This window comes from Castor canadensis, chromosome 15, assembly GCF_047511655.1.
Source record: "Castor canadensis chromosome 15, mCasCan1.hap1v2, whole genome shotgun sequence".
NCBI classification, from domain to species: domain Eukaryota; kingdom Metazoa; phylum Chordata; class Mammalia; order Rodentia; family Castoridae; genus Castor; species Castor canadensis.
The window spans coordinates 45,755,302-45,783,271 of NC_133400.1; the positions used below are offsets into that span (position 1 = coordinate 45,755,302).

A 27,970-nucleotide genomic window follows, 5' to 3' on the forward strand; every position below is an offset into this window, starting at 1 on the left:
TGTGAGGGATGCTTCTTCCAGTTTTTAGTTTGTCATTATTTGCTTGTGTGGTTCTATGTTGATCTCTCCCAGCTAAGTTCAAGGCTCTTTCAGTGATGAGATTCTATCTCTTCACCTCACAGGAATTCCCATGCCTTTAATAGCCAGTGCTGCACCTGAGAGTCACTGCTAGTGACAAGCACACATGTGCTGGGACTAGATTAATTGATTTGCATGATGCATGGCCCACCATACTTCTAATGCATCCACAGTGAAATTATGTTTTGCTGAAATGACAGTCATGCCCTGGGGCTTGTCTACTTCCTGGATGACATTAAGCATCTTATCATACTCATCCTGGTTCTGCCTTCCCCTGGGCTGTCACATCCTCTGTCCGATCATCTTGTTCCTGTCTTAGCCTTCCCCATCTCACAGGTGCAGCATTGTAGGCTGTACTAACAATTATTCCTTTTACCACATGTCCTACCTTACAAATTTGTCACTTCCAAGGTAAGGTTTGCAATGAATATACTTGTGTATTCGTTGTAGCACTGTCACTGAACTGGCTATTTATTTAAATATCCAGAAACCCATCATTGTTGTACACATCTGTTCAGTCATCTCCTCATCAGGTGCTGTCACATTACTTTATCTTGAACTACTTAGTGGAAAAAAAAAAGGAAAACTTGAAGTTTGGTGGGGGAAAAGTTAAGAAAAAAGTAAGAGTCAAGAACTTGATTAAAATTGGGTAATTTCTGCTATCTATACTTCAGGAAACTGAAGTTTAGAATTTTGCTAGACTTCAAAAGTTTTGAAAAAAGAGCCCAAACTTTAATAAAGTTTCACCTTAAGATGACTTAAATGTTGCAATATACTAAAACACTCTTCTAAAGAAAAGAAGCAGGAAATATTTGGTTCCCTAGTAGGTGAGAGCTACTGGCTGTTGAGCTTATCCTTGGGGTGAAGGGTGTCTAAGTGTATATTTTCACCAGGAGTGGCTCAGATACTCTTGGATCCCAGCCAAGCAGATAAAACCCATCTTGGGCCTGCTTCTTCTGAGGCTCTGGGGTTCCTCCCTTCTGTGCCAGACCACAAGGGGAGATAGTGCGGCAGCTGGGGGTGGCAGCGCTGCTATCAGTGGGCCTGCGGGGGAGGCCGTGGGTCATGGCCTCTGGCGCGCCCGGAGACCGGCTACGCGAGGAAGCCCGGTGCTCAGTGTGCCTGGATTTCCTGCAGGACCCGATCAGCGTGGACTGCGGCCACAGCTTCTGCCTGAGGTGCATCTCAGAGTTCTGTGAGAAGTCCGACAGCGCTCAGGAAGGCGTCTATGCCTGTCCGCAGTGCCGAAGCCCTTTCCGGCCCGAGAGCTTCCGGCCCAATCGGCAGCTGGCCAGCCTCGTGGACAGCGTGCGGCAGCTGGGACTCGGCGCGGGGTCTGCCGCAGCACGCCAATGTGCGCGGCACGGCGAGGACCTGAGCCGCTTTTGCGAGGAGGACCAGCTGGCTCTGTGCTGGGTCTGTGACACCACCCTGGAGCACCGGGGCCACAGCACCGTGCCGCTGCAGGAGGCTGCCAGGTGCTACCAGGTAAGAAGCGCTGAGTGAAAGACGTTCCTTCTCCGGGTGCACCTGGATTAGAGCCTTTGGGAATGTGGAAACACTGCTTTCACAAGGGAGACACCAGAGCAGTCCACACTGGCTGTCCTCAATAACTCTACAGCCCCTTCCCCCTTGCCACAGCTCACACTAGGATTGCCTTTACTCACTGTTACCCCCGTGGAGAGAGCCCTGCTCAGAAGCTCAAACGCACTCACCATTTTCGATTGTCCACCTCTTCTTTGAAGCCCTCCCTGCTCCCTTAATTTCACCTTGGTCTTGTTTTTCCTGATGCCCATAGTCTGGGTCCTACAGCTGGAGCTCTCATGTGGAGTACTGCGTGGTACAATTGATTTTGAGTTATATTTGTACACCTTTAATCTGAACTCTTTCTAATATTCTTACTTTACGCTTTGCCTTTGCATAGTAAAAACACTACGTTAATATTGTCATGTAAACAGGTATGTGGTTTGGTCATTTGCTGAGAATGGATTCTGTCTTTAAAGCTTGTGCAGGCCTCTAGCGCCTGCAGTAAGAATCAGTAGCTAAGCATCCAAGAACCTGGGATTTAGGATTTGAACATCCTCAGTGAAGAACTGCACCTCTGAGTGTGGCATCTGTGAAGCAGGGTGTAGAATTCCTCCTACTAGGGCTTTTCAAAAGTTCTTGGACACATTCTAAGCACACTTAAATCCCCAACATCTGGGGCAGCTACTAGCAGGGAAAAGGTCAAAATCTTCTTTAATCTGCTGACATATTTAACCAAATTACTATTTATCATGCTGTATTAGGTTGCAAAGATTAGCTTTCTTAAAATGTGTATTTTTAAATTTAGATTGGGGTATATCCCCTTTGATATCCCTCTGGACCTTCCTGGAAATATCTCTCTTGGTTTTTCTTGATTTCTGTTGTTTTCTTCAAAATTCAGTGTACTGTCTAGCTAGATTTTAAAATTTTGTTCTTGCTGTTTAAATCCTGAAAGTACTACACAGAGCATGGATACTGTACTATTTCTAAGGCTGTTCTCTGTATTTTCAATTAAATAAGATACATATTATCTAAATTTCTTAACTTGTCAATCAAGATGTTCTAAGTTATGTTTCTACCACTCTTACACTCTAACCCAATTAACCATGTGATTCAGCAAAACTAGCTGAATTACTGTTGTCCCCAAACTTGCCACCCCTCCTTTTTTTTTTTCACCTCCTTGTTTTTTACTCACTATTTCTTTGGTCTGAGGGATCTTTTCTCCATCTACAAGCATTAAAGAGCTCTATTTCTTTCAAATACTAAAACAAATGCCATGGTGAATTCTAACGTTATTTTATGTGCAGTATTACATACAGCACATGCAGCATTATTTAGTCTACTTTTTTTAAAAGTAAATGATGTACCTGCCTTGCAAAATCAAACCAAACAAACAAAAAGTAAGTGACATGTAAATAGGATATATTGAAAAACCAGGGTAATAGGGTATATATTTACTCTAGTAAAAGCATATTTATCTGTGTATTTTTATTGGTGTTCTCTGTAAATAAAACACACACATTTGCCTTCCATAAGGGTCCTATCATTGAAAAATGATCTAAATTCTGTTGTGTTATTTTTACTCCTTTTAAGATCCGCAGTATTTTTTTTCATTTAAAATATGTTAACAAAGCCTCTTTTACATTATTCATTTAAAATATGTTAACAAGGTTTTTTCTGTCCAAGTAATAGTACTAATCCTTTTAAAAATCATAAAAGGCACTACATCAGTCTTCAGCTTAGCATCAATGGGCAACATTTCATTTAATAAAAACTTTCATTTACCATTACTGAGTTTTTATATATTTATTATAAACATCTTTCAAAATTGATATTGTTTTAGAAAATACACTTATTTGAAATTAAAATTGTAGTTATTGTCATTAAATATCCTGCAAAACCTTTTTCTATCCTGATAATATAAAATACTTTTACTGTCATAGTTTAAAAATTTTTGTTTATTATGGTTTTATTATTATAAATAGTGATATAATGAGCATATTTTTAGATAAATCTTTGTATCTGGTACTAAAATACATATATTTTCTACTCATTAATTAATGAGAACAGGAAATTTTACATGCTTTCTAGGAAACTTTTCAGCTGATCTTTGTGTTTCCTCACACATTTAGGTGACATTAAGCACTGAGCAAGCTCATCTGTAATGGTTTTGGCCTATCTTCCCAAACAGGTAAAGCTTGAGATGGCTCTGGAACTTGTGAGGAAGGAGATAGAGGAGACTTTGTCTCAGGAGGTCAATGTGGGGAAGAAGACTGTTGTTTGGAAGGTAAGAGAATGTGGGGGGTAGGTTGAAAAATCCAAATCCCCTTACAGAAAAGAAAAACATCCTTTCCTAGGCTCAAGAAAAAACATCTTAGTGCCATCCTTGATCATCCTATCCCTTCAAATTATATTGTTCATTTTTCTCCTTTTTACCTGTATTGACATAGTTCAAATTATATATAAATAGCTTTAATCTCTTGATCTTACTATAAAACTCACTGCTGTATCCCTGTCACCTAGTACTATAGTTTAAAAATAAATTAGTTAGATGAATGAAATATTATCACAACTATATAACAGATATAGAAGAACTAACAGTGCTCATCATGAATAGAGAAAGATAATCAGAATTTTTAGTGTGTTTTCAGGCATTCATCCATGTATTCCTTTTATAAGTCTCACCAGCTGGTTTTTTTTTTTTTTTTATTCATATGTGCATACAAGGCTTGGGTCATTTCTCCCCCCTGCCCCCACCCCCTCCCTTACCACCCACTCCACCCCCTCCCTCTCCCCCCTACCCCCTCAATACCCAGCAGAAACTATTTTGCCCTTATTTCTAATTTTGTTGTAGAGAGTATAAGCCATAATAGGAAGGAACAAGGGGTTTTGCTGGTTGAAATAAGGATAGCTATACAGGGAGTTGACTCACATTAATTTCCTGTGTGTGTGTGTTACCTTCTAGGTTAATTCTTTTTGATCACACCTTTTCTCTAGTCAGCAGCTGTTTTTAAATCCTCTTACCTATTTCATTTACACATATGCACTGACATGCATACCCACTCCTACAGGGATGTTTTTACCTTCCTCCCTACAGCTCTTGAGCTACTGGGTAGAGCCAGGAATACTGCTGAATGCCCTACAATGTACAGACACTCCCCACATTCCACAACAAAGAATTATCTGGCCAAACTGTCAAAAGATTGTGAAACTATAGAAGTTATGGGTATTTTATACACACAGTGTACTACATAATGTATAGGATATATTTTAAATAGACTATTCCTATTTTGCCTTTCTCCAAATAACCTTTTTTATCTGTTTAGTCATATAGACAAATTTTTCCATAATAACATTTTTAGTACACTTTATTTACTTTTTTTTTTTTTTGCAGTAGTAGGGTTTGAACTCATGGCCTCATGCTTGCTAGGCAGGCACTCTACCTCTTGAGCTATTCTCCCAGTCCCATTTATTTTTTTATATTTTTTACTACATTTTTCTTCTGAACTAAGTCTCATCCTTTCCAATTTGTATGTCCATTATAGTTAAAGTTAAACATTTATTCACTTCAAAAAATTTTCAGACTAATAATCCGAAGTTAATTTTTTCAATCCTGAGGTGCCTACAGATTTATGAAATCAGAATTCCCACATCTTTTTTACACTCTCTGATTGTTCTAAAATAAAGGTGATACTAAGTTTCCTGTGGAATGACAAGTAAACCTGCATGATCTTTACCATAATAGTGTATCCGTGTAAAGGTAGTCTCTAAGTTCAACAAAGTCTTTCTTTCCATATTTGCAGAAATAATTCTATCACTCAAAAGGATGATATGAGGGAAGAAACAACCCCTAATTCCCCACCTCATCACACCATCCCTCATGCCCCAAATATAGCACCACTCTTTTCCAATGGCTGAGTTATTAGTTCCACTCATAGCTAGCATAGCCTCCAATATGGGGAGAACTGCCTCTATTTTACATGAGTTACACCTTTCAGATTCAGAGAGAGGCCAAGATTGTATGAATCCAGTGGTAGAAGGAGATAGGGATGGGAAATTTGAGGAAGGAGTTATCTTAAGAGATTTGGAAAGAACTATTGTCTTAAAAATATGATAGTTTATGCCTTTCAGTTAAACCAAGAAATAGTAAAGTTTAAAGACAGAGCAGAGATTCTAAAATACTGATGTTTTGGGAGGGTGATTTGTCTTTCACACTCAGTTTGAAATTAGTTTCCTGTATTCTAATCTCAAAAGAATAAAATTTAGATACACTAATCCTTTAGCAAAATATGTTCCTTGCATCTGTTCAGAAATTGTAGAGGTGAGATTTGGGTAGAAAGAGGGACAACCTGAAGTTAACTCAGATAAGTGGTCTGAATAACATTCAATTCTTTTTTGGCTCTGCAGTTTTAAAACAGCAACCTTTACTGTTGGTCTCATGACTGCCATATGATAAAAGAACATTCACATTTTCTAACTTAAAACTTTTCTTTTTCACATTTGCAAATGTGGATTTATTTAATCTCTGTTCAGAGTTCAGTATTTGTACCATCAATCAATTAGTAGAATAGTAACGTCTGTGTGATTACCCTGTGCTAGTCACTGTGTTCAACAGATGAATAGATATTAACTATAACCCCTACACGCTTCACTACATTTTGCATATGATATTGAAATTCATATATAAAAATGTTTGTCTCTAAGTCTGCAGCAGTATGGGACCCAAGTTCAACAGTTTGTCTCAAATTTTGAGTTTGGAAACTCGCCAGGACACTGCTTTATGTAAACTGCCTGTTTTCTGCATGTCCTTAGAATGTAGCAGTGAGTCCACATAGTTGCAGGACTGAGGGACTCGGGACCCTGCCTTCTCCAGTCCCCGCATCCCACACACGCAGGCAGGAGGTCTAGACCCTTGCCCCAGTTGCTGATGACTAACCTATTCTATCCTCCAGGAGAAAGTGGAAATGCACAGACAGCGTTTCCGGCTGGAGTTTGAAAAGCATCGAGGCTTTCTGGCCCAGGAGGAACAGCTGCAGCTGAGGCGGCTGGAGGAGGAGGAGCGAACTACTCTGCAGAGACTGAGGGACAGTAAGAACCGGCTTGTGCAGCAGAACAAGGCCCTGAAAGAGCTGGCGGATGAGCTGGAGGAGAGGTGCCAGCGCCCAGCCCTGGGTCTGCTAGAGGTGAGGTGGGTTCAAGAGTTCAGGAAAGTGTGAGGCTAAGGGGACAGAGATAAGGACAGGGACATCAACAGACAAGCACATAGGCATCCCTCCTCTTCAGGAAAAGAAAACCCTAGAACCTACTCAGAAGACATTTCAATGCCAGATACTAGCACTAGAGTCAGAAGGGACCATAGAGAATCATATAGCTCATATCAAACACAAAAACTTAAATATTTGTTATTATTATTATTACTTTTGGTGGCACTGGGGTTTGGGCTCGGAACCTCACACTTGCTAGGCAGGCACTTTTATCACCTGAGCACTCTGCCAGCTCTATTTTGTGATGTGATTTTTCGAACTAGGGTCTCTTGAGTATTTTCCCAGGGCTGGTTTCAAACCTTGATCCTCCTAATCTCTGCCTCCTGAGTAGCTAGGATTACAGGAGTAAGCCACTGGCACAAGCCAAAAAAAGACTTAAATACTTAAAAATTAAAACTAATTTACTGTTACAAAAAGTTAGTTAGGAGCAGGACAAGGTATACCCTCTTAACTGAGAAACAACCAGTTTGTCAATGATGATATTACTATTTTTCAGTGATGTCCAAATCAAAAAGCATTTGGCAGCCCATTTCAGTGTAAATAGCCAGAACCATGAGCAGTGTTTTAAATCATTCAACTTGATATTTTCGTGTTCAGTCTTAATCCAAACATTAATTCCTAGCAATATTGCACAAATGTGCCTGGCAGCTTTCTCACACTCTCTGTGGGATCATAGGGTACATAGAGGAATAACAATAATTTACTTGTGTTGTGTTGGGGTGAGGCAGAACTCTACCACTTGAGCCACTCCACCAGCCCAGGAAATACTTATTTATAATTCTCTATAAAGACTTAAATTCAAAGGGAAAGAGAAAGCCATGGTTGTTGCTGGATGTGTGCCATATTTATAGAACCACCTGCAGCAGAAATTCACCTGGACACACTGCTTGGTATCTCATCCCAACAGCTTATTCAAGGAATTCTAAACTAGGTGAGAATTCATAACCTCACTCAACAGGTGCACCCAGATTCTATGTTTTTTTACTAATCTCTAAGACACTGGACACTGAAAATGCCATGAATACAAATAATCACATATCTGTTTAATATTTATAAGTACATTTATTAAATAGTGCTTGTCACATTTTGGGAGGTAAGTAAATACATTTATAAAGCTTATTTATTTCTAAAGCATGTTTATTTTATTTGTCCCATTTTATCTTTAAAACAACAGGCAGTAAATAAACACAAAAGTTTCAAAGTTTTAAATAACAATGTTAATTGCTGCAGCTCATCCTATTCAAATAACACTTTATTTAAAATAAACACTTCTTTGTAGCACATAAATGTGAAAGAATTAGTAATATAATTCTTAGGAAGAATATGTTCTACATATTAGTATTTATGGCTTCCTTCCTTTTCCTCTCTAGTAATGATAAGCTACATTTCCCCCCATTGGCCAAGACCAAGGCCTGTCATTTTCATGTAGAATAAGGCAAACTGTTTCCTTGCTTTTATGACCTGTCAAAATCTGACTGCTGTCTACTTTTAGAGAAGAGAAATGTATTACATGCGATTTATTTATCTACTTTGATATGAAATGATGCTGATATTAATGAGTTCCTTTACTTTTTCTTTTTTGCTAACATATATTAATTATACAAAGGGGTTTCATTTTGATATTTCCATACATGCATGTAATATACTTTGATCAAATTCAGACCCTCTACTCTTACTTTTTCTTTCTACCTTCCCCTCTTTTTAACAATTTGAAGGGATTTCATTAATCTGTTTTCATACATGTGTATTGATCTTATTCATCCCCTTCAACCCTCTCCTTTTACTCTCCCACCTTGTACTGGTTCCCATCCCAAAGCAGTCCCCATTTCACACTCATGTCACTCAGTTGATTCCACATAGAGGAGAGAGTAAGTAACATTTGCTGTTCTCAGTGGAGCTTACATCATTTAACATGGTGATGTCCAGGTCCATCCATTTTCCTGCAAATCACACAACTTCAGTCTTCTTTATGGTTGAATAATACTCCATTTGTGTGTGCATGTGTGTGTGTGTGTATCACATTTTCTTTGTCTGTTCAATGGTTATAGGCCATCTTCATAACTTGACTATTGAGAGTGATAAAGCCATAAACATGGATGGGTAGGTAACTCTGTTGTATAGGGAACTACACATCAGATATATGCTGAATGGTTTAGCATGGTAACATGGTATTTTTCTTTTTAGCTTTTTGAGAAGTCCATAACTGATTTCCATAGGGGGTGCACTAACTTTATTCACATTCACACTGTATGAGGGTTCCTTTTCCCACACATCTTTGCCAGCATTTGTTGTTTGTTTTCTTAAAGATTATTCTGACTAGAGTAAAATGGAATCTCAGTATTGTTTCAAGTAACATTTCTTTTTTGGCTAAAAATGTTGAACATTTTCTTGCATATTTATGGGCCATTTGTACTTCTCTTAAGAACTATATGCTGAACTAATTTCCCCATTTATTAATTAGTGGGCTGGGATGTAGCTCGGTGGTACAGTGCTTGCCTAGCATGCGTGAGGCCCTGGGTTCGATCCCAGCACCAAAAAAGAAAAGACAAAAAAAAAAAAAAACCTCTCCCCATTTATTAATTAGAGTGCTTATAATTTTGATGTTTAATTTTTGGGGCTCTTTATATATTCTGGGTATTAATCCTTTAGCCAATCAATAGTTGGCAAAGAATTTTTCCCATTCTATATTGTCTTTTGAGTCTTGTAGTTGTTTCTGTTGTTGTACAAATGTTGTTTTAATTTGATGCAACTCCATTTGTCAGTTTCTCTTATTTCCTCAGCAATCTGAGTTCTATTGATAAAGCTGTTACTGATGTCTACATCTTGTTTTCCCCTAATCCTGTGAAAGTTTCAGGACATTAAGGTCTTTTAGCCACTTTTTTTTTTTGGTGGGGCTGGGAATTGAACTCAGGGCTTCATACCACATGAGCCACACCTCCAGAACATTTTACTCTGGTTATTTTGGACATGAAGACTTCCCAAGTAGGTGGGATAACAGGCAAGAGCCACCAGCACCCAGTTTTCACCTACTTTGAATTAATTTTTCTGCAGGGTGAGAGATAGGGATCTAGTTTCAGTCCTGTACAAGAGGATATTTAGTTTTCCCAACAATTTGTTGAAGAGGATGACTTTTCTTGACCATAGTTTTTGGGGCCTTTGTTGAAAAACATGGCTGTAGCTATGTGGAGTTGTCTCTAGACCCTCTATTTTACTCCATTCATCTAAGTTTGTGTTTTTGCACAATACCATGCTCTATTTGTTATTTTGGCTCTTTGGTATAATGTAAGATCAGGTGTTATAATATATCCAGCATTACTCTTTTTGCTCAGGGTTACTTTGGCTATTTTGGGTATTTTGTGATTGTATGTGAAATTTAGGAATGATTTTTATTTTTATTTATTTATTTATTTATTTATTTTCTAAGTTATTTATTTATTTATTTTACTTCTTTTATTCGTATGTGCATACAATGTTTGGGTCATTTCTCCCCCCTTCTGCCTGCCCCCTCCCTTTCCCCCCACCTCTTCCTTCTTGCCCCCCATCTCCTCACTTCCAGGCAGAAACTGTTCTGCCCTTATCTCTAATTTTGTTGAAGAGAGAGTATAAACATTAATAAGGAGGACCAAGGGTTTTTGCTAGTTGAGATAAGGATAGCTGTACAGGAAGATTCCTAGCATTGCTTTCCTGTACATATGTGTTACATTCTAAGTTGATTCTTCTTGAACTGACCTTTTCTCTAGTTCCTGGTCCCCTTCTCCTATTGGCCTCTGTCGCTTTAAAGTTTCTGCATTAGTTCCTTTGCATTGAGGACATCAAATGCTATCTTGTTTTTTTGGGTTTCTTACCTATCCTCATACCTCCCTTGTGTGCTCTCGCCTTATCATATGACCAAAGTCCAATCCCCTTCCTGTGTTTGCCCTTGATCTTAAATCCACATATGAGAGAATATATGAATTTTGGTCTTCTGGGCCTGGGTAATCTCGCTCAGGATGATGTTCTCCAGTTCCATCCATTTACTTTCAAATGACAAAATTTCATTCTTCTTCATGGCTGAGTAGAATTCCATTGTGTATAAATACCACATTTTCTTAATCCATTCGTCAGTGGTGCGGCATCTTGGCTGTTTCCATAACTTGGCTATTGTGAATAGTGCTTCAGTAAACATGGGTGTACATGTGCCTCTGAAGTAACCTGTGTCACATTCTTTTGGGTATATGCTCAGGAGTGGGATTGCTGGATCATATGGCAGATCTGTCTTTAGATTTTTAAGAAGCCTCCAAAATTTTTTCCAGAGTGGTTTATACTAGTTTTCATTCCCACCAGCAGTATATAAGGTTCTTTTTCCCATACATCTTGCCAATACCTGTTGTTTTTAGTGTTTCTAATGATGGCTATTCTAACTGGTGAGGTAGAATCTTAGTGTAGTTTTGATTTGCATTTCCTTTATGGCTAGAGATGGTGAGCATTTTTTCATGTGTTTTTTGGCCATTTGAATTTCTTCTTTTGAGACAGTTCTGTTTAGTTCACTTGCCCATTTCTTTATTGGTTCATTAACTTTGGGAGAGGTTAGTTTTTTGAGTTCTGCGTATATTCTGGTTATCATTCCTTTGTCTGATGTGTAGCTGGAAAATATTTTCTCCCACTCTGTGGGTGGTCTCTTCAGTTTAAAGAACATTACTTTTGTTGAGCTGAACCTTTTTAGTTTATGAAGTCCCATTTGTCTATACTTTCTCTTAGTTGCTGAGCTTCTGGGGTTCTATTGAGGGAGTCTTTGCCTATACCTTAATGCTTCCATAGTATTTTCTACTCTTTCCTGTACCAACAATAAAGTTTGGGGTCTGATATTAAGGTCCTTGATCCATTTTGAGTTAATACTAGTACAGGATGGTAAACAGATCTAGTTTCATATTTTTTTGCTGACTGCTAACCAGTTTTCCCAGCAGTTTTTGTTGAAGAGGCTGTCTATCTCCATCATATATTTTTAGCGGCTTTGTCAAAAATGAGTTGGGTATAATTGTATGGTTTCATATCCGGGTCCTCTGTTCTGTTCCACTGGTCTTCATGTCTGTTTTTGTGCCAGTACCATGCTGTTTTCATTGATATTGCTTTGTAATATAGTTTGAATTCAGGTACTGTGATACCTCCAGCATTGTTCTTTGTGCTGAGTATTGCCTTGGCTATTCATGGTCTCTTGTGTTTCCAAATGAATTTTAGGGTAGATTTTTCAATCTCTTTGATGAATGTCATTGGGATTTTGATGGGAATTGGATTAAACATATAGATTGCTTTTGGTTATATACCCATTTTTACTATGTTGATTCTTTCAATCCATGAGCATGGGAGATCTCTCCACCTTCTACAGTCTTCCTCAGTCCGTTTCTTCAGGGGTATGTAGTTTTCCTTGTAGAGGTCATTCACATACTTTTTGTTCATTATTAGTGTATAGAAAAGCCAAGGATTTTCCTATGTTGATATTATATCCTGCTAACTTGCTATAGCTGTTGATGGTGTCTAGGAGTTTTTTGGGTAGAGTTTTCTGGGTCTTTAAGGTATAGGATCATATCATCTGCAAATAGAGATATTTTGACAATTTCTTTACCTGTTTCTACTCCTTTTATTCCTTCTTCTTGCCTAATTGCTCTGACTAGGAATTCCAGTACTATGTTGAATAGGAGTGGGGATAGTGGACATCCTTGTCTCATTCCTGATTTTATAGGGAATGGTTTCAGTTTTTCACCATTAGGTATAATGTTGGCTGTAGGTTTGTCATATATAGCTTTTATAATGTTGAGGTACATTCCTTCTATTCATAGTTTTCCTAGAGCTTTTATCATGAAATGGTGTTGGATCTTATCAAGGCTTTTTCTGCATCTATTGAGATGATCAAGTGGTTTTTGTTTTTGCTTCTGTCAATATGCTGTATTACATTTATTGATTTGCGTATGTAGAACCACCCCTGCATTCCTGGGATGAAGCCAACTTGGTTGTGGTAAATGATCTTTTCAATGTGTTATTGAATTTGGTTTGCCATTATTTTATTGAGTATTTTTGCATCGATGTTCATTAAGGAGATTGGCCTGTAGTTTTCCTTTTTGGAGGTGTCTTTGCTTGGTTTTGGGATGAGTGTAATACTGGAGACATAAAATGTGTTAGGCAGTTTTCCTTCTCTTTCTATTTCGTGGAACAGTTTAAGGAGGGTTGGTATTAGTTCTTCTTTAAATGTCTGGTATAATTCAGCAGAGAATCCATCAGGTCTCAATTTCATTTTGTGTTATAGATCTATTTAGGTGATTAATGTCCTTGTGGTTCAGTTTTGATGATTATAAGTATCTAGAAATCTGTCCATTTCTTCAAGATTTTCATATTTATTAAAATATAGGTTCTCAAAGTACTCTCCGATGATTTCATGGACTTCCATGGTATTTGTTGTTATGTCTTCTTTTGCATTCCTAATTTTACTGATTTGGGTTTTTCTCTCCTCATTTTAGTCAGGTTTGCCAGGGGTCTGTCAATCTTGTTTATTTTTTCAAAGAACCAACTTTTTGTTTAATTCTTTGGTGTTTTTGTTTCTATTTCATTGATTTCAGCTCTTATTTTTATTATTCTCTCTTTCTGTTTGTTTTTGGATTTGCTTGTTTTTGTTTTTCTAGGATTTTGAGATATAACATTAGGTCATTGATTTGAGATCTTTCTGTCTTTTTAATATATGCAAGTTTATATGTGGCTATAAACTTTCCTTTCAGGACTGCCTTTGATGTGTCCCATAGGTTCTGGTAGGTTGTGTTTTTATTTTCATTAATTTCCCCAAACTTTTTAATTTTCTCTTTTATTTCCTCAATGACCCATTGATCATTGAGCAATGTGTTGTTCAGTTTCCAGCTGTTTGCATGTTTTTTGTTATTATTTTTGTTGTTGAGTTCTAGTTTTAATGCATTGTGATCAAATAGAATGCATGGTATTATTTCTGTTTTCTTATATTTGCTGAGGCTTGCTTTGTGCCCTAGGATATGATCAGTTTTGGAGAAGGTTCCGTGGGCTGTTGAGAAAAATGTATATTGTGTGGAAGTTGGATGAAATGTTCTGTAGACATCAACTAGGTCCATTTGCTGTATGGTATGAATTAGATCTAGGATTTCTTTATTGATTTTTTGTTTGGATGACCTATCTGTTGGTGATAAGGGGATGTTAAAATCTCTTGCTACTGCTATGTTGGGGTTTATATATGTTTTTAGGTCCTTCAGCATATGATTGATGAAATTGGGTACGTTGATGTTGGGTGCATATGGGTTGATAACTGTTATTTACTTTTGGTATATTTCCCCTTTTATTTATTTATTAGTATGGAATGTCTTTCTTTATCTCATTTGGTCAATGTGGGTTTGAAGTCCACTTTGTCCGAGATAAGTATTGCTGCTCCTGCCTGTTTTCGGGGACTATTGGCTTGGTAAATCTTCTTCCAGCCTTTCTCCCTAAGCCTATGCTTATTTCTATCAAAGAGATGGGTGTCCTGTAAGCAACAAATTGTTGGATCTTCCTTTTTAATCTGGTTTGTCAAACGGTGTTTTTTGATGTGAGAATTAAGTCATTTAACATTGAATGTTAGTATTGATAGGTATGTGGTGATTCCTGTCATTTAGTTGTCTCAGTTGTTTAAGGGTTTGATTGTGTGTAGCTAAATTGATGTTACTCTCTACTTTCTTGCCTTTTCTTCTCCTGTGGTTTGTATTGCCTGTCCTTTCATGGTTGTGTTGGCTTTACTTTCTGTTTGTAGAATCCCTTGAAGAATCTTTTGTAGTGGTGGATTTTTGGTCATATATTGTTTTAGTTTCTGCTTATCATGGAAGACTTTTATTGCTCCATCTATTTTGAATGATAGTTTTGCTGGGTAGAGTATCCTAGGTTTGAAGTTATTTTCACTCAGTGCCCAGAAAACCTCAACCCATGCTCTTCTTGCTTTTAATGTTTCCATTGAGAAGTCTGCTGTGATGTTGATGGGTTTACCTTTGTAAGGTATTTTTTTTCTGTCTTACAGCCTTCAATATTCTTTCTCTATACTCTGTGCTTTTTGTTTTAATGATAATATGTCATGGGTAGTTTTATTTTGGTCAAGTCTGTTTGGTGTCCTGGAGGCTTCCTATACCTGTATGGGCGTACTTTTCTCTAGACTTGGGAAATTTTCTGTTTTTATTTTGTAGAATATATTATGAATTCCTTTTGTTTGCACCCTTCTTCAATTCCCATGATTCTCAGGTTTGGTCTTTTGATGTAGTCATTGAATTTTTGCATTTTCCTTTCACAGGTCTTGAGTTATCTAACCAGTAGTTCTTCAGTTTTTCCTTTAATTACCATTTCATCTTTGAGTTCTTAGGTTCTGTCTTCTGCTTGTTCTCATCTGCTGGAGTGGCCTTCCTTTTGTTTCGCATTTCTGTTTCATTCTTTTTTCTATGGTTTTCCATATCACGAGTCACTTCCTCTTTAAGGTTGTCTATTTTTGTCCTGAATTCATTTATCTCTTTGTTCATGGTGTTCTTTGTTTCACTTTTGTTTTTATACCGTGCTTCTATAGTTTCTTTTATTTGTTCTTGTGCTTTCTCAAATTCTTTATTTTTGTTGTCTTGGAATTTCTTGAGTGTCTCCTCTACATTTTGGTTGACCATACCCAGTATCATCTCTGTGAAATTCTCATTGATTACTTATAGGATTTCTTCTCTCAGAATGTTCTTGTGAGCTTCATTGGGTTCTTTGGTATAGTTTATCTTTGTTTTGTTGGAGTCTGGATCCTGAGTATCTGTTTTCTTCTTTTCCCCCTGGTTCCTGTACTAATTTATTATTGTGGTGGAAATGGTTTCCATCTTTTTTCTGTCTTCCCATCACTCCACTTGGTGCTGTTATTGTAAATGTAATGTGTGTAATTTAGTATTATCTAGCTTGTAATAGTAAAAATGATGATATCTAGAATGGAAGGGTAAGAGGAGAAAGAAAGCAAAGAAGGAAAAGAAAAAAGAAAACAAATACAGAGCCAAGGAAATAAACAGGGAGTGATAGTGTACTAGTCAGCAGTGAGCCTATCAGGCATTAGAGCGACAGAGAGAGAAGAAAAAGGAAGAGAGAAAAAGAAAAAGAGAAAAGAAAGAAAGAAAAAATCCCAGGTTCAAATGCAATATAGTTTCAGTCTTAATAGTTCTTGTAATAGTCCTTCAACATCCAGTCCTGGTGTTGGTGTTTGAATAGCAGTTCTGTCATTGTCTCAGCAAAGAAAAAAAAATAAAACTAAAAATTAAATTTAAAAAAATAGATAAGGTATATAAAAGTATAAAAGAATAAAATTTCAGGTCCAGAAACCATGCCATTTCAGTCTTAGTAGTTGTGTTGCTCCTTCAGCATCCAGTCCAGGTGTTATAATCAGTAGCACTGTGGTTGTCTCACCAGGTGGTTTGGTCAGGACACAGCTTTGTGAACCTCTATCTGCTGTTTCAGGCTGCGGCTCACCTGCCACCTTCTGTCAGTCAGCTGCTGCTGCAGGCTTTATTTATTGCAGTTCACAGGTGTGAGCTGTCACATTCACCTAGTCCAGCAGGCTTTGCTTATTTCGAGTTCACATGGGGAACTGCCCATCCCCCATTGTCCGGAGCTCAGGGTGCTCCGCCCTTTTTGCTACATGTCCTTTTCAGTTGCTTATTCAGTTTTTTTGTTTTGTTTTGTTTTTTTGGCAGAGCAAGGGTCAGTCTGTCCAGGGGGCTATGCTGGTTTATCCCAGGGGGTGGCTGTGGGAGTACCACATTCCACTTATTTGCTCACCTCTTGGTCTATGTCTCCCAAGCAGGTTAGGAGCCAGCACCTGGCAGCACGAGAGCCCTCCTGGTTTCTCTGTATAATGTGGTGTGGGGAAGCTATGTGTGGGCTGGAGGTTCAGAGGTGTCGAAGTTTTGCCTCTTCTTGGTGGTTTTTCCTGTCATGTGTGTTTCCAGCATCTCAGGAAGCTTTTTCCTTTAAGAAGCACATGCTATCTGCTTCCTCCCTCTAGTACCATCTTGAATCCTCCTGATTTTTATATTTATATGAAAACTGGCATTAGAACTTTTATGGAGATAGCAGTTACTCTATAGATTGCTTTCAGTTGTATAGTCATTTTCACAATATTAATTCTTCTGGCCCATGGATATGGGAAAGTCTTGCTATCTTCTGGTGTCTTCTTCAATTTCTTTCTTATAAGTTTATAGTTTTCAGTTAGAGGGTCTTTCACCTCCTTGGTTAGGTACTTTTTTACTATACTTTCTGGAAACCATTGTGAATGGGATTTTTTACCTGAGTTGTTTCTCATCCTGTTCATTAATGGCATATAGAAAAGCTTCTGATTTTTGAATATTGATTTAGTAGATTGCTTCTTTGCTAAAAGTGTTTATCAGATCTAAGAGTTGCTTTACTGGAGTCATTAGGGTCTTTTAGGTATAAGGTCATATCATCTATAAACAAGGATAAATTGACTTCTTTCCTATTTGTATCCCTAATATTTCTGTCTTTTTTCTTATTACTCTTGCCAAGAACATAAGAACTATACTGAATAAGAGTGGAGAGACTGAACATCCTTGCCTCTTTCCTGATATTAAAGGAAATACTTTCAGCTTTTCCACATTCAGTACAATGTTAGCAATAGGTTTATTTTACAAACCTTTTGTTATATTGAGATACATTCCTTCTATTCCTAGTCCCTTAGGGATTTTATCAGGAAGGAATATTTAATTTTATGGGAGGCTTTTCCTGTATTCATAGAAATAATAATGTGATTTTTCTCTTTCATTCTGTTTATGTACTATGTTCTGTTTATTGATTTGTATATGTTGAGACTTCCTTGCATCCGTGGAATGAAATCAACATGATTATGGTATATGATCTTTTTGGTATGTTGTTGAATTTGAATAGCAAATATTTTATTGAGGATTTTTGCATGTATATGCATAAAGAAAATTGGTATAATGTTCCTTTCTGTGTGTCTGTATCTGGTTTTGTTATTAACATAATACTGGCTTCATCAAATGAGTTTGGTAGCATTCCTTCCTTTACTATTTTATGGAATAGTTGAGAATCATTGATATTAGCTCTTTTTAAAAGATCTGGTAGAATTCAACAATGAATCCACTAGGTCCTGGGCTCTTCTCTGTTGGAAGATGTTTATTACTGCTTCAATTTTGTTTCTTTTGTACATCTGTCTAGGTGTTTCATGTCCTCTTTGTTCAATTTAGGTAGGTCATATCCATCTAAAAATTTATCTATCTCTTCTAGATTTTCCAGTATGTTAGAATATAACTTTTTAAATTATTCCCTAATGATCATGTGGATTTCATTGGTATTTGTTGTCATATCTCCTTTCCCATCACTTATTTTTTTAATTTGGGTCTTTTCCCTCTTTGTGTTGGTTAATTTGACTAAGAGCTTATCAATATTGTTTATCTTTTCAAAGAACCAACTATTTCCTCTGTTGATTCTTTGTATAGCTCTGTTAGTCTCCATTTTGTTAATTTCTGCCCTGCTCTTTGTTTTTTCTTTCCATCTGCTGTTTGGCTTGTTCTTGTTTTTCTAATCATGAAGTATATGATTAGGTTATATATTTGAAAGCTCTCTGAATTTTTAATATTGATACTTATGAACTTTCCTCTTAGTATTGCCTTTACTGTGTGCCAAAGGGCCTGATATGTTATGTCTTCACTTACATTTGATTGTAGAAATTTTTCTGTATCCCTCCTTATTTCTTTGATAACCCCAGATCATTCAAAAGTGAATTTTTAGCCACTATGTTGTGAATATTTTGTGTATTTTCCCTTGTTATTGATTTCTAGCTTTAGTCCATTGTGGTCTGATAAAATAGAGTACATTATTTTAGTCTTATTGTATTTGTTAAGATTTTCTTAATATCCTGTAATGTGATCCTTTTTGGAGAAAGTTCAGTGAATTGCTGAGAAGAATGTGCATTCTGTAGCTAGTAAGTGGAATATACTATAGAGGTCTGTTAAATTCATTTGATCTATGGAGTTCTTTAATTCTGAAGGTTCCTTGGTTTGTGTGTGTGTGTGTGTGTGTGTGTGTGTGTGTGTGTGTGTGTATCTATGATCTACATGGTCATAAATTGGTGAAGTGAATGTTAAAGTTACCCACAATTGTTATGTTGGGGTCGATCTATACTTTTTTATGTGTAGTAGCATTTGCATCTTTTTCCTTTTAAAAAATTTATTAGCATATTATAGTTGTATCAGGGGTGCATTGTTGCATTTATGAAAGTGCTTACCATATATCTTAGTTAGATTCACCCTCCATCTATCTCCTTTATCCCCGTCCCCCTTTCTTAGAACAATTTCAACAGATCTCATTGTTCCATTTTCATACATGAATATGTAGTACTACACCATAGTCATCCTTCTTCTCCCTTTCCTTATGTCCTCACCCCTCCCACTGGTATAATCCCTGGACAGAACTTGTTTTACCTTCCTGTCCTTCATTGTCTTTTAAAGAAAGACCTTTTGTTTCTGATGATTATACAGGGAGTTTCATTGTGACATTTCCTTATGTATGTATTATGTCCTGATGATTCATTCTTTCCATTATTCTCCTTTCTACCTAAGTCCTATTCTTATGGTGATTTCAACAGGTTTGAATGTATGGTAGTACAGAAAGTACATTAACCATATTCACCTTCTTTACTTTCTTCACTTACCCTTTCCTCTCATTAGTGCCTTCCCCTTAGCATGACCTGTTTTACATTCTTGTCCTTCATTGTTTAGGTTTCTGTTCATTCTTTAAGTGGAAATTTTGCACTGGCATTTTACCAGTAAATGTATTGTGCTAAAGTCAGTCTAACCCCCTCTTCACTGCATTTCCTTACTCTTTCCCCTAGCCTGTGTTGTTCAGTGGTTTCCAGTGTCTTTGATTGTGTTCTGTTCCTACAGAGATGTGATGTATTTCATTATTGTTCACTTTCTTTCTTTCCTTCTTTTCTTCCTCTCTTTGTCTCCTCTACCAGTCCCACTTTTGGGTACATGTTCTGTGAGTATTTATATGTGTACAGGTTATTGCTTGTATTTGTATTGGGGCTATATTCCACATATGAGAGAGAACATGCAGTCTTTGGATTTCTGAACCTGGCTAACTTTACTTAAAATGATGTTCTCTAGTTCCATCCATCAATTGAGTAAACGTACGTGCAGAAATTTTATGCTTAAAATTTCTGTATCCTCCTGATGGATTATTCTCTTTATCAATGCAAGGAGAACTTCTCTGTCTTTTCCAACTAATTTTAGTTTAAGGCATCTTTTTTTTGTCAGATATGATTATAGCTACTTTGTCTTGCTTTCAGGCTCTGTTTAATTGGAAAAATCTTTTTCCATTCTTCACATTGAGTCTTTGTTTATATTTGCCAGTGAAGTATATCTCCAGTAGGCAACAAATGTTTTGGTCTTGTTTTTTAATTCAATAAGTCTATGTCTTTTGATTAAAGAACTGAGAACATTAACATTCAAAGTTATTTTTTAAAGTTATGTGGTAATTCATGGCATTTTGTTATTTTTGTAGTGTCTTATACTTTGTACTTCTCAGTTGCTTATCTACTCATATAGTGTGATTTATTCTGTCCCATATGTTCTTGGTTGCATTTAACTTCCTCTTCTGTATGTAGGAGTCCTTTAAGTATCTTTTGCAGTGCTGGCTTAGTATAAATTACTTCAGTTTTTGTGTTGATTTTTTTTATCATTGAGTGTTTTTATTTCACCATCAATTACGAAGGATAGCTTTGCTAGATACAGTAATCTAGGTTGGCAGTTATTTTCCTTCAGGGCTTGAAATACATCATTATGTACCCTCAAGTTTCTCTTAAGAAATATGCTGTTCTTCTGATTGGGTTGTCTTTAATCAGTGCCTTTGAGTTTTTCTCTTATAGCTTTCAATAATCTTTCCTTGTTCCATGTGCCTAATGTTTTAATTACTATTGCAATTTTTTTTTTGGTGGGACTGGAGTTTGAACTCAGGGTTTCACACTTGCAAAGCAGGCATTCTGCAACTTGAGCCACACCTCCACTCCCTAACATTATTTATAGTATGACTTGGAGAACTTCTTTTCTGGTCTTATCTGCTTAGAGTCATGAAAACCTCCTGTACCAAGATGAATATCTGTTTCTCAAGAACTGAGATGTTTTCTACTGTTATTGTATTGAGCATGTTTTCTATGCCTTTGGTTTGTACCTCTTCTCCTTCTTCTATGCCCATGATTCATAGGTTTGGTTTTTTAATGGTGTCCAAGAAGTTTTATGCATTCTAGACACTGGGCTTGAATTCTAGCACTACTCAAATCAAGTAAAACTAGCCTGAGTCTCTTGCATACGTGTCAGTTGTCTGCTTCTGGGCTACTTTCAAAGAAAAGATTCCCTCCTTTGTGTACTTGATGACACTGCTGGCCATGGGTAACTTTACAGCCTTTACAGTGGAACTCACATTTTTCCACTTGCTCCCATAATGTGTGTCCCCCTTGGGCAACAAGTATCCTAGATTAGGGGCACCCTCTGCAGTCCTTGGAAAGTGGGGGAAGCAAAAGTGTGCTGACTTTTTCACTGGCAGGAAGGAGAATAGAGGGAGCCAGTCACTCTGGCTGTTGTTCTCAATGCTTACAGACCCTGTCCAGCAGTTCACTTCTGTGGTGAGAATGAGACTGTAGAAGTTTCTTGATTCAAAGTGTCTGGACTCAGGCTTTCAGTCCTTCCTGGCAGCAAACACTACAGGGGTGCAGTTTCTGAGGGGTGGATTTCAAAGCTTTGAGACCTCCACCCAGCATTTCATGTTCTGGGGAGTGGGTAGAAAATATGTAAATCTGTGATTTGGGGGGTCTGGGTTCAGGTCTCTCAATCCTACCTGGAAGCCAACACATGTAAGAGAAAGGACCTGCAGATTGTGTACTACACCAGTTATCAGCTTGGTGCTCTTCTGTTATACTGAGGCAATGGGATTTGATCTTCTCCATGGAATGCAGGGCTTATGATTACCACACCCTTCACTGCTGGTACTGTCCACTGCAGGTACATGTGAGACCATCTCCTTCTCCACTGTCACCTCTCACGGCTGTCTCCTACCCATACACAGTAGCTGAGTTTTCCAGCTACTGTGGAAAGGGAATGACAGAATGTGTTTCTTCACTGAAGTAGGCCTCCCGCACTACATCAGTCTGTTTCACCAAATTCCTGCACTGGGTGTGGCTTGCAGGAGGTGTGGGCTTATTCTGCAACTAGAATTGACACCTGTCATGTGGGCAGTTGGCTTACAATGTGACTGGATCTTTGGGTTATCCCCCACCTTTCCTCTCCCTCACTTAGGAAACCAGGACAGGGCTTAGGAATGTTTTCTGCTTTTCTCTGTTTCCTTTGTTTCTCCATGCTTTTCAGCTTTTCTGCCACATCTTTCATGATTTATGGTGCTCTTCCTTTCTTTTTATCTTCAGAACATAGTTTATCCTTTGTTACCTGAGTCTTCTGATTCATGAAGTCAAAACTGAGGGCACTTCTAATCCATCATCTTGCCCCATCCCCATGACTTCCTTTGTTATGAACTTAGGGCACATGAGTAGCCTCAGATGTGGTGGTTCAAAGAACTGGAAGTTTGAGACTCTTTTACAGAGACATTGAGGGCAACATTTTCTATCTCTGCCTACCTCCATTCCTGAAATAAGTTTCATAAATATTTAAGATCTGTTTTACTCCAATTCCATCTGCATTAAGTGCAGAATATAACTCTACTAAAATAGCCAAGCATATTGTTGGTGGTTGATGCCTGTAATCCTAGGCACTCAGGAGGCAGAAAGCAGGAGGATCTCAGTTTGAAGCCAGCTTAGGCAAATAGTTCAAGAGAGCCTGTCACAAAAAAATCCTCACAAAAAAGGGCTGGTGGAGTGACTCAAGGCTTAGGTCCTCAGTTCAAACCCCAGTACCACAAGAAAAAAAATAGAATTATCAATTCAGAAAACAGTTAAATTGATAGATTTCCTGGAAATTAACCTAAACTTTGTGTGTTTGATACTGTTCATGAGAAAATTAAATTATAGCCTATTTTTTACTTTAATGAACAGAGATCCACTGTCCTCTTTATTTTTATCTTAATCACTAACAATTCCCAATAACTTCTAAAGAAATTTTTATGGTGCATCCTGATCTGACTATCACTCTTACAAGTCCATCTTTCTCTTTCACTTACAGGGTGTGAGAGAAGCCTTGAACAGGTATGTTTTCTCCTTCCTTCCTTCTTTCCTACTTTCCTTCCTTCCTTCCTTCCTTCCTTCCTTCCTTCCTTCCTTCCTTCCTTCCTTCCTTCCTTCCTTCCTTCCTTCCTTCCTTCTTTCCTTCCTTCCTTTTCTTCTACTTAAGCCATACCTTTACCCTAATTTTGTTTTTGAATGAGTGATGAGGTCTGGAGGAACCAAGGAAGTTGGTGGGTAACCAGACTGACAACTGATAGTTCTGTGCCCTTCCAGAAGTAAGACTATCACACGGCTGGAACCAGAGACCATTCCCATGGAATTGAAGACAGTGTGTCACATCCCTGGGATGAGGGAAATGTTAAGGAAATTCCAAGGTAGGTTGTATCTTCAGAGCTTGGGGAACTATGATACTTGGGGTTTGGATGTTGTTGCAGTTTGTTACTTGCCAGTCAGGCAGCAGAAGCAAACAGAACCCAAAAATTAGCAAAGATTTATTTTGAGAGCATGTTATCATTCCTGTATTGTGGGGGCTTCTGTGTGGCATCCTCTCTCTCTATAGGTCCCATGCTGAGAGAGCTTTACCTGCATGCTGGTGCTTGTAGTTATGGAAAAGGGCAAGTTTATTAAAAAAAAAAAAAGAAAAAAGGAAAACATCTTTTCTCCTATCTTTCACAGTCCATACAATCCAGCCCTTCAGGTCACCAGGATTTTCTCCCACCAATAGCTAATCAGTTTTCTAGTAGGTTCTCCAGCTGGGTATCTAATTCAGCTTTTTCTGACACTATCAACCTAGAGATGGCATCATATCCCACAGGTTGACTGTCCATCTAACAAGACTGCCCCCTACTTCAGATGCCAATGAGAAGCAGGTTGTAGCTTGTGCTTCTGACTAGCCAGCTGTCAATTGAATTTCTCATAATTTCTTCCTGGGGTTTAATTAATTTTCTAGTCCAACTTATAGAACTCAGTGAACACCTACTTATACTTGGCCATCTATTGTAAAGGATGTGATAGAGGACATAGATGAACTGCCAAATGGAAGAAAACGAATAAAGTGAGGTGTGGAGAAAGCATGGGGAGCTTCCACCCTTTCTGGCTGCTTTTCCTTCCAGGAACCGCTGTGTGTTCACTTGTCTGGAAGACCTCAGTCCTTCTGGAATGTTTTTTGTGTAGACATGATTGATTGAATCATTGACCATTGATTTATGGACTCAACCTTCAGGCTTGTCAACTAGCCATCCATCAATGAGGAGGTCACTGAGTAGGGGCAGAGCAGTTTGGTTGGGTTATAATCCTGTTAGGATGAGGAAAGGAGTTTAAGACAGAAGGTAGAAAGAAGTACTGGAGACAGACTCTCAGAGATTATTTATTTATTGTAATAAATGGAGCAGAGAAAGGTGTTGGAGCTGGTGTGGCATACAAAGACAAAACACATGTTAAATAAACCTCCCATAATTCCACAGAAACCTATATTAAAATGCCTGTTGTTTTCTCCCTCTGCAGTTTGGGGAAGTCACATAAATTCTTTAACTTTGAATCTCATCTGTAATGGGGATGATAATGATCACATTAAGGTGGTTTCATGGCTTAATATAGATAATGTACCTGTAATGCCTCATATGTGATCATTCAGATTTGGATATCAATAAAATTAAACTACTAGAAGTAGTTTAAAGATAAATAACAATGGTAGTGGCAGTGGTGGTAGTAGTAGTAATAGTGTGTAAGACAAATGTCACATCAGTCTTGCTGGGACTTCACAATACCATATATATATTTTTTTGTTATATAATTTATTACATTACCGCTTATTGCTTAAAACCACACTCATTTATTACCTCACAGGCCCAAAGATAAGACATAAGGTGGAATTACCTGGCCTTTCCACTTAGGATTTCTCAAGGTCAGAATCAGGGTGATTGCCACATTGGGCTTCTCTAATGCATCTAGGGAATAATCTACTTCCAAACATATCTGAATCTGAGCAGTTATGAGACTGTGATACCTTTTTTCCTGATTATCTTGGGGGCTGCTCTCAAGTTCTTAGAGATCCATTGTTTTATCCTCATGTAATTCCTACATCTTCAATCCTGGTAATGACATGTCAAATCCAAATCCTACTGACCTCTCCTGTCACCAACATAATAGCCAGAGAGAAAGTAGGGTAAGTAACATTAGGGTGTGTGTCAAGTGATTCATTTTACATTTCTGCTTACAATGATATCATAAAATTAATTTTGTTTAAATATGGTAGATCCTCCTAAGTACATTCAAATGCTCTGGATATGGATGAAATGAATCTATATGATTATGTATTTTGCTTGTGATATTGTTGAAGTCTGTATTTTTATCGAACAAAACAATGATTCCTGGACAATACAGAGGTGACAATGGAATACACCAGAAAATAAAGAATATCCTCAGCAATTAAATACACAAGAGTAGTGTGTATTTGTTTTGTCTAGTACTTATTAAAGACACAAAAGTGAGTTCCTAAGCTCCTAAGTGGGTTCCTAAGTTTTAAGTTCCATATGTTCTCAATATGTGGAATGGCAGCTCAGTGGTAGAGTGTAAGGCTTTGGGTTCGATCAACATCACCTCAATTTAAACAAAAAAACAAAAACCTAAGTTTTTACAAAGCCCTTCTTTCCTCTCATGTGTCATGAAATTCTTTCCTCAGTTGATGTAAGGCTGGATCCTGCCACTGCGCATCCCAGCCTCCTCTTGACCGCGGACCTGCGCACTGTGCAGGATGGAGAGGTGTGGAAGGATGTCCCCAGCAACCCTGAGCGATTTGACACGTGGCCCTGCGTCCTGGGCCTACAGAGCTTCTCATCAGGAAGGCACTACTGGGAGGTTGTGGTGGGAGAAAGAGCAGAATGGGGTTTAGGCGTCTGTCAGGAGGAAGCGCCAAGAAAGGGAGAAACCACACCGTCCCCAGAGAACGGTGTCTGGGCCATGTGGCTGCTGAAAGGGAGCGAGTACATGGTCCTAGCCTCCCCATCTGTGCCGCTACTCCAACTCCAGCGACCTCGACGCATTGGGATTTTCTTGGACTATGAAGCTGGTGAAATCTCATTTTACAACGCATCTGATGGGTCTTATATTTACACGTTCAACCAACTGTTCTCTGGTGTTCTCCGACCCTATTTTTTCATCTGTGACATGACTCCTCTTCTCTTGCCACCTGTGACAGAAGCAGGGTGGGGAGACTGGGCATCCAGGGGACATCTTGACTTTTGTTGTAGTATGAGAGATGAGTGTTCCTAAAATTTTGGTCTCAGAAAAGGATGGTAACCTGACAAAGGCCCCTGGAATGTGGCCTTATAATTTGTAAATACACTAATTTTCAACAATTGGGTCAGCACTTTCTTTGTTGCTATGGAGATTTTCCCATAAAGGCAAAAGAGAAGATGAGAAGTATTTGCATATGAAAGAATGGTGTGGAGTATATAATCATTTTGGAAATGGAGTAGTCTCATCAAACTCTATTTCCAGATGTCTTGACATTATTTTCTACTTTCTTTGTCCTTTTTTTCTTTTTTGTTTTGGTTGTACTGAGGTTTGAACTCAGGGCCTTGCAGTTGCTAGCCAGGTGCTGTACAACTTGAGCCACCCCCCAACCCATAATGTACTTTCTGGACAGGTTATCTTTCATATTAATAACCATGTTTTAAATCAATATTTTTATACTTGCATTATAATTTTTATTCATTTTCATATCCTTTCATTCTTAATATTCCATATGTTAATATTTAGAAATGGAAAGTCTACCTTTTCTTGAGATGGAGTCTCTCCATGTGACTCAGGCTATCTTAGATCTCATGATCTTCCTGCCTCAGCCTCCCCAGTGCTGGGATTATTGACATGCACCACCATGCCCAGCTTAGAAATGACAATTCTTTAATTAACTCAAAACAGCCTGTTATTATTTCAGATCTGATCCATAATTCTTCATTTTTTCTTCCCCATTTAAATTCTCTCTCTCTCCTCTTTCTCTTTGTATCAGTCTTTCTCTCTCTTATTCTTTCCTTTTTCTTTTGCTTTATACCTCTTATTGCTTAACCTTATATTTCTTACTACACTAACATATTCAGAATCATTCTTTTATACATTCATGTTTCCTATCACTATATTCAGTTACTTTCTGTTCTCTTTATTCTGGGACTTATTTATTAAGATTTTTATTTATTTGTTAATTTAATTGTCCTTTTGTGGTAGGGTGCTATGAGGGGAAGGTTGTCTCTTGACAATATTTTCTTCAACATATTGCATGCACCTCAGACACTTTGTATGTGGTTATCACTGAATGCATATTGTGAATGAGCAAATGAATGACTGTGGAAAGCAGAATTAAGTGATCAACCCAAAAGTGCTTTGTAAAAAGTAATAGATTAAAGTAACATCATTATTATTTGTAATTAAACATCCATGGTCCAATAAAGTTTACTACCAAATGCTAAATGAGTAAAAATCAATTTTAGGAAGAAAGAAAATTTTAGCAATGCCAAGCTTGAAGCAATCATGGATTGTAGTAACATTATAACTTGTGTTCTCAGGCATAGTTCCATTGAATATGCTATTGTTTGGGTTCCTTGTGACATCACAGTGATACTGTTGAATTGTTCATTGCCTCATTTTCACTCTATACCTATATCTGAAAATGTTATACTGGTTAGGAATGTGGTGAACTTAGAACTAATAAAATGGACTTTGAAAAAATTGGAATCTTTTATGACTTCTGTGCCTCTCTTCATCTGAATGCTATGCCAGAACCACTCCCTCTACAATTAGGTTCTCTTGGATCTGCAGTCCTCCCATCTTCCCTCAGCTGTTCACCCATTTGTTATTACATGCAGCATTTTTTCTAGCCTATTAT

At 37.8% G+C, this 27,970-nt stretch overlaps 1 protein-coding gene across 2 annotated transcripts; it reads left to right on the top strand.

The window, feature by feature from the left end:
* The first annotated feature begins 934 nt into the window (after positions 1-934).
* On the top strand, positions 935-27,797 carry Trim58 (tripartite motif containing 58). Of its 2 annotated transcripts, none has more exons than XM_020179489.2 (6): positions 935-1,566; positions 3,794-3,889; positions 6,555-6,785; positions 23,090-23,112; positions 23,365-23,465; positions 25,772-27,797. In XM_020179489.2, exons 1-6 carry the CDS (start codon positions 1,144-1,146, stop codon positions 26,359-26,361), a joined length of 1,464 nt encoding a protein of 487 aa, XP_020035078.1. In that variant the 5' UTR covers positions 935-1,143; the 3' UTR covers positions 26,362-27,797. The 2 variants fall into 2 exon arrangements, with proteins under 2 accessions (XP_020035078.1, XP_073912178.1); XM_074056077.1 differs by having other exon boundaries at positions 6,558-6,785.
* Positions 27,798-27,970: the final 173 nt, after the last annotated feature.

What these genes read in the sequence shown, in the direction of transcription:
- Trim58 (XM_020179489.2), top strand. Translation starts at nt 1,144, where the DNA reads ATGGCCTCTGGCGCGCCCGGAGACCGGCTACGCGAGGAAGCCCGGTGC. An exon ending in GTGAGAGAAGCCTTGAACAG is followed by an intron (nt 23,113 to 23,364) that starts GTATGTTTTCTC and finishes GTGCCCTTCCAG; the next exon opens with AAGTAAGACTATCACACGGC. An exon ending in AATGTTAAGGAAATTCCAAG is followed by an intron (nt 23,466 to 25,771) that starts GTAGGTTGTATC and finishes TTCTTTCCTCAG; the next exon opens with TTGATGTAAGGCTGGATCCT.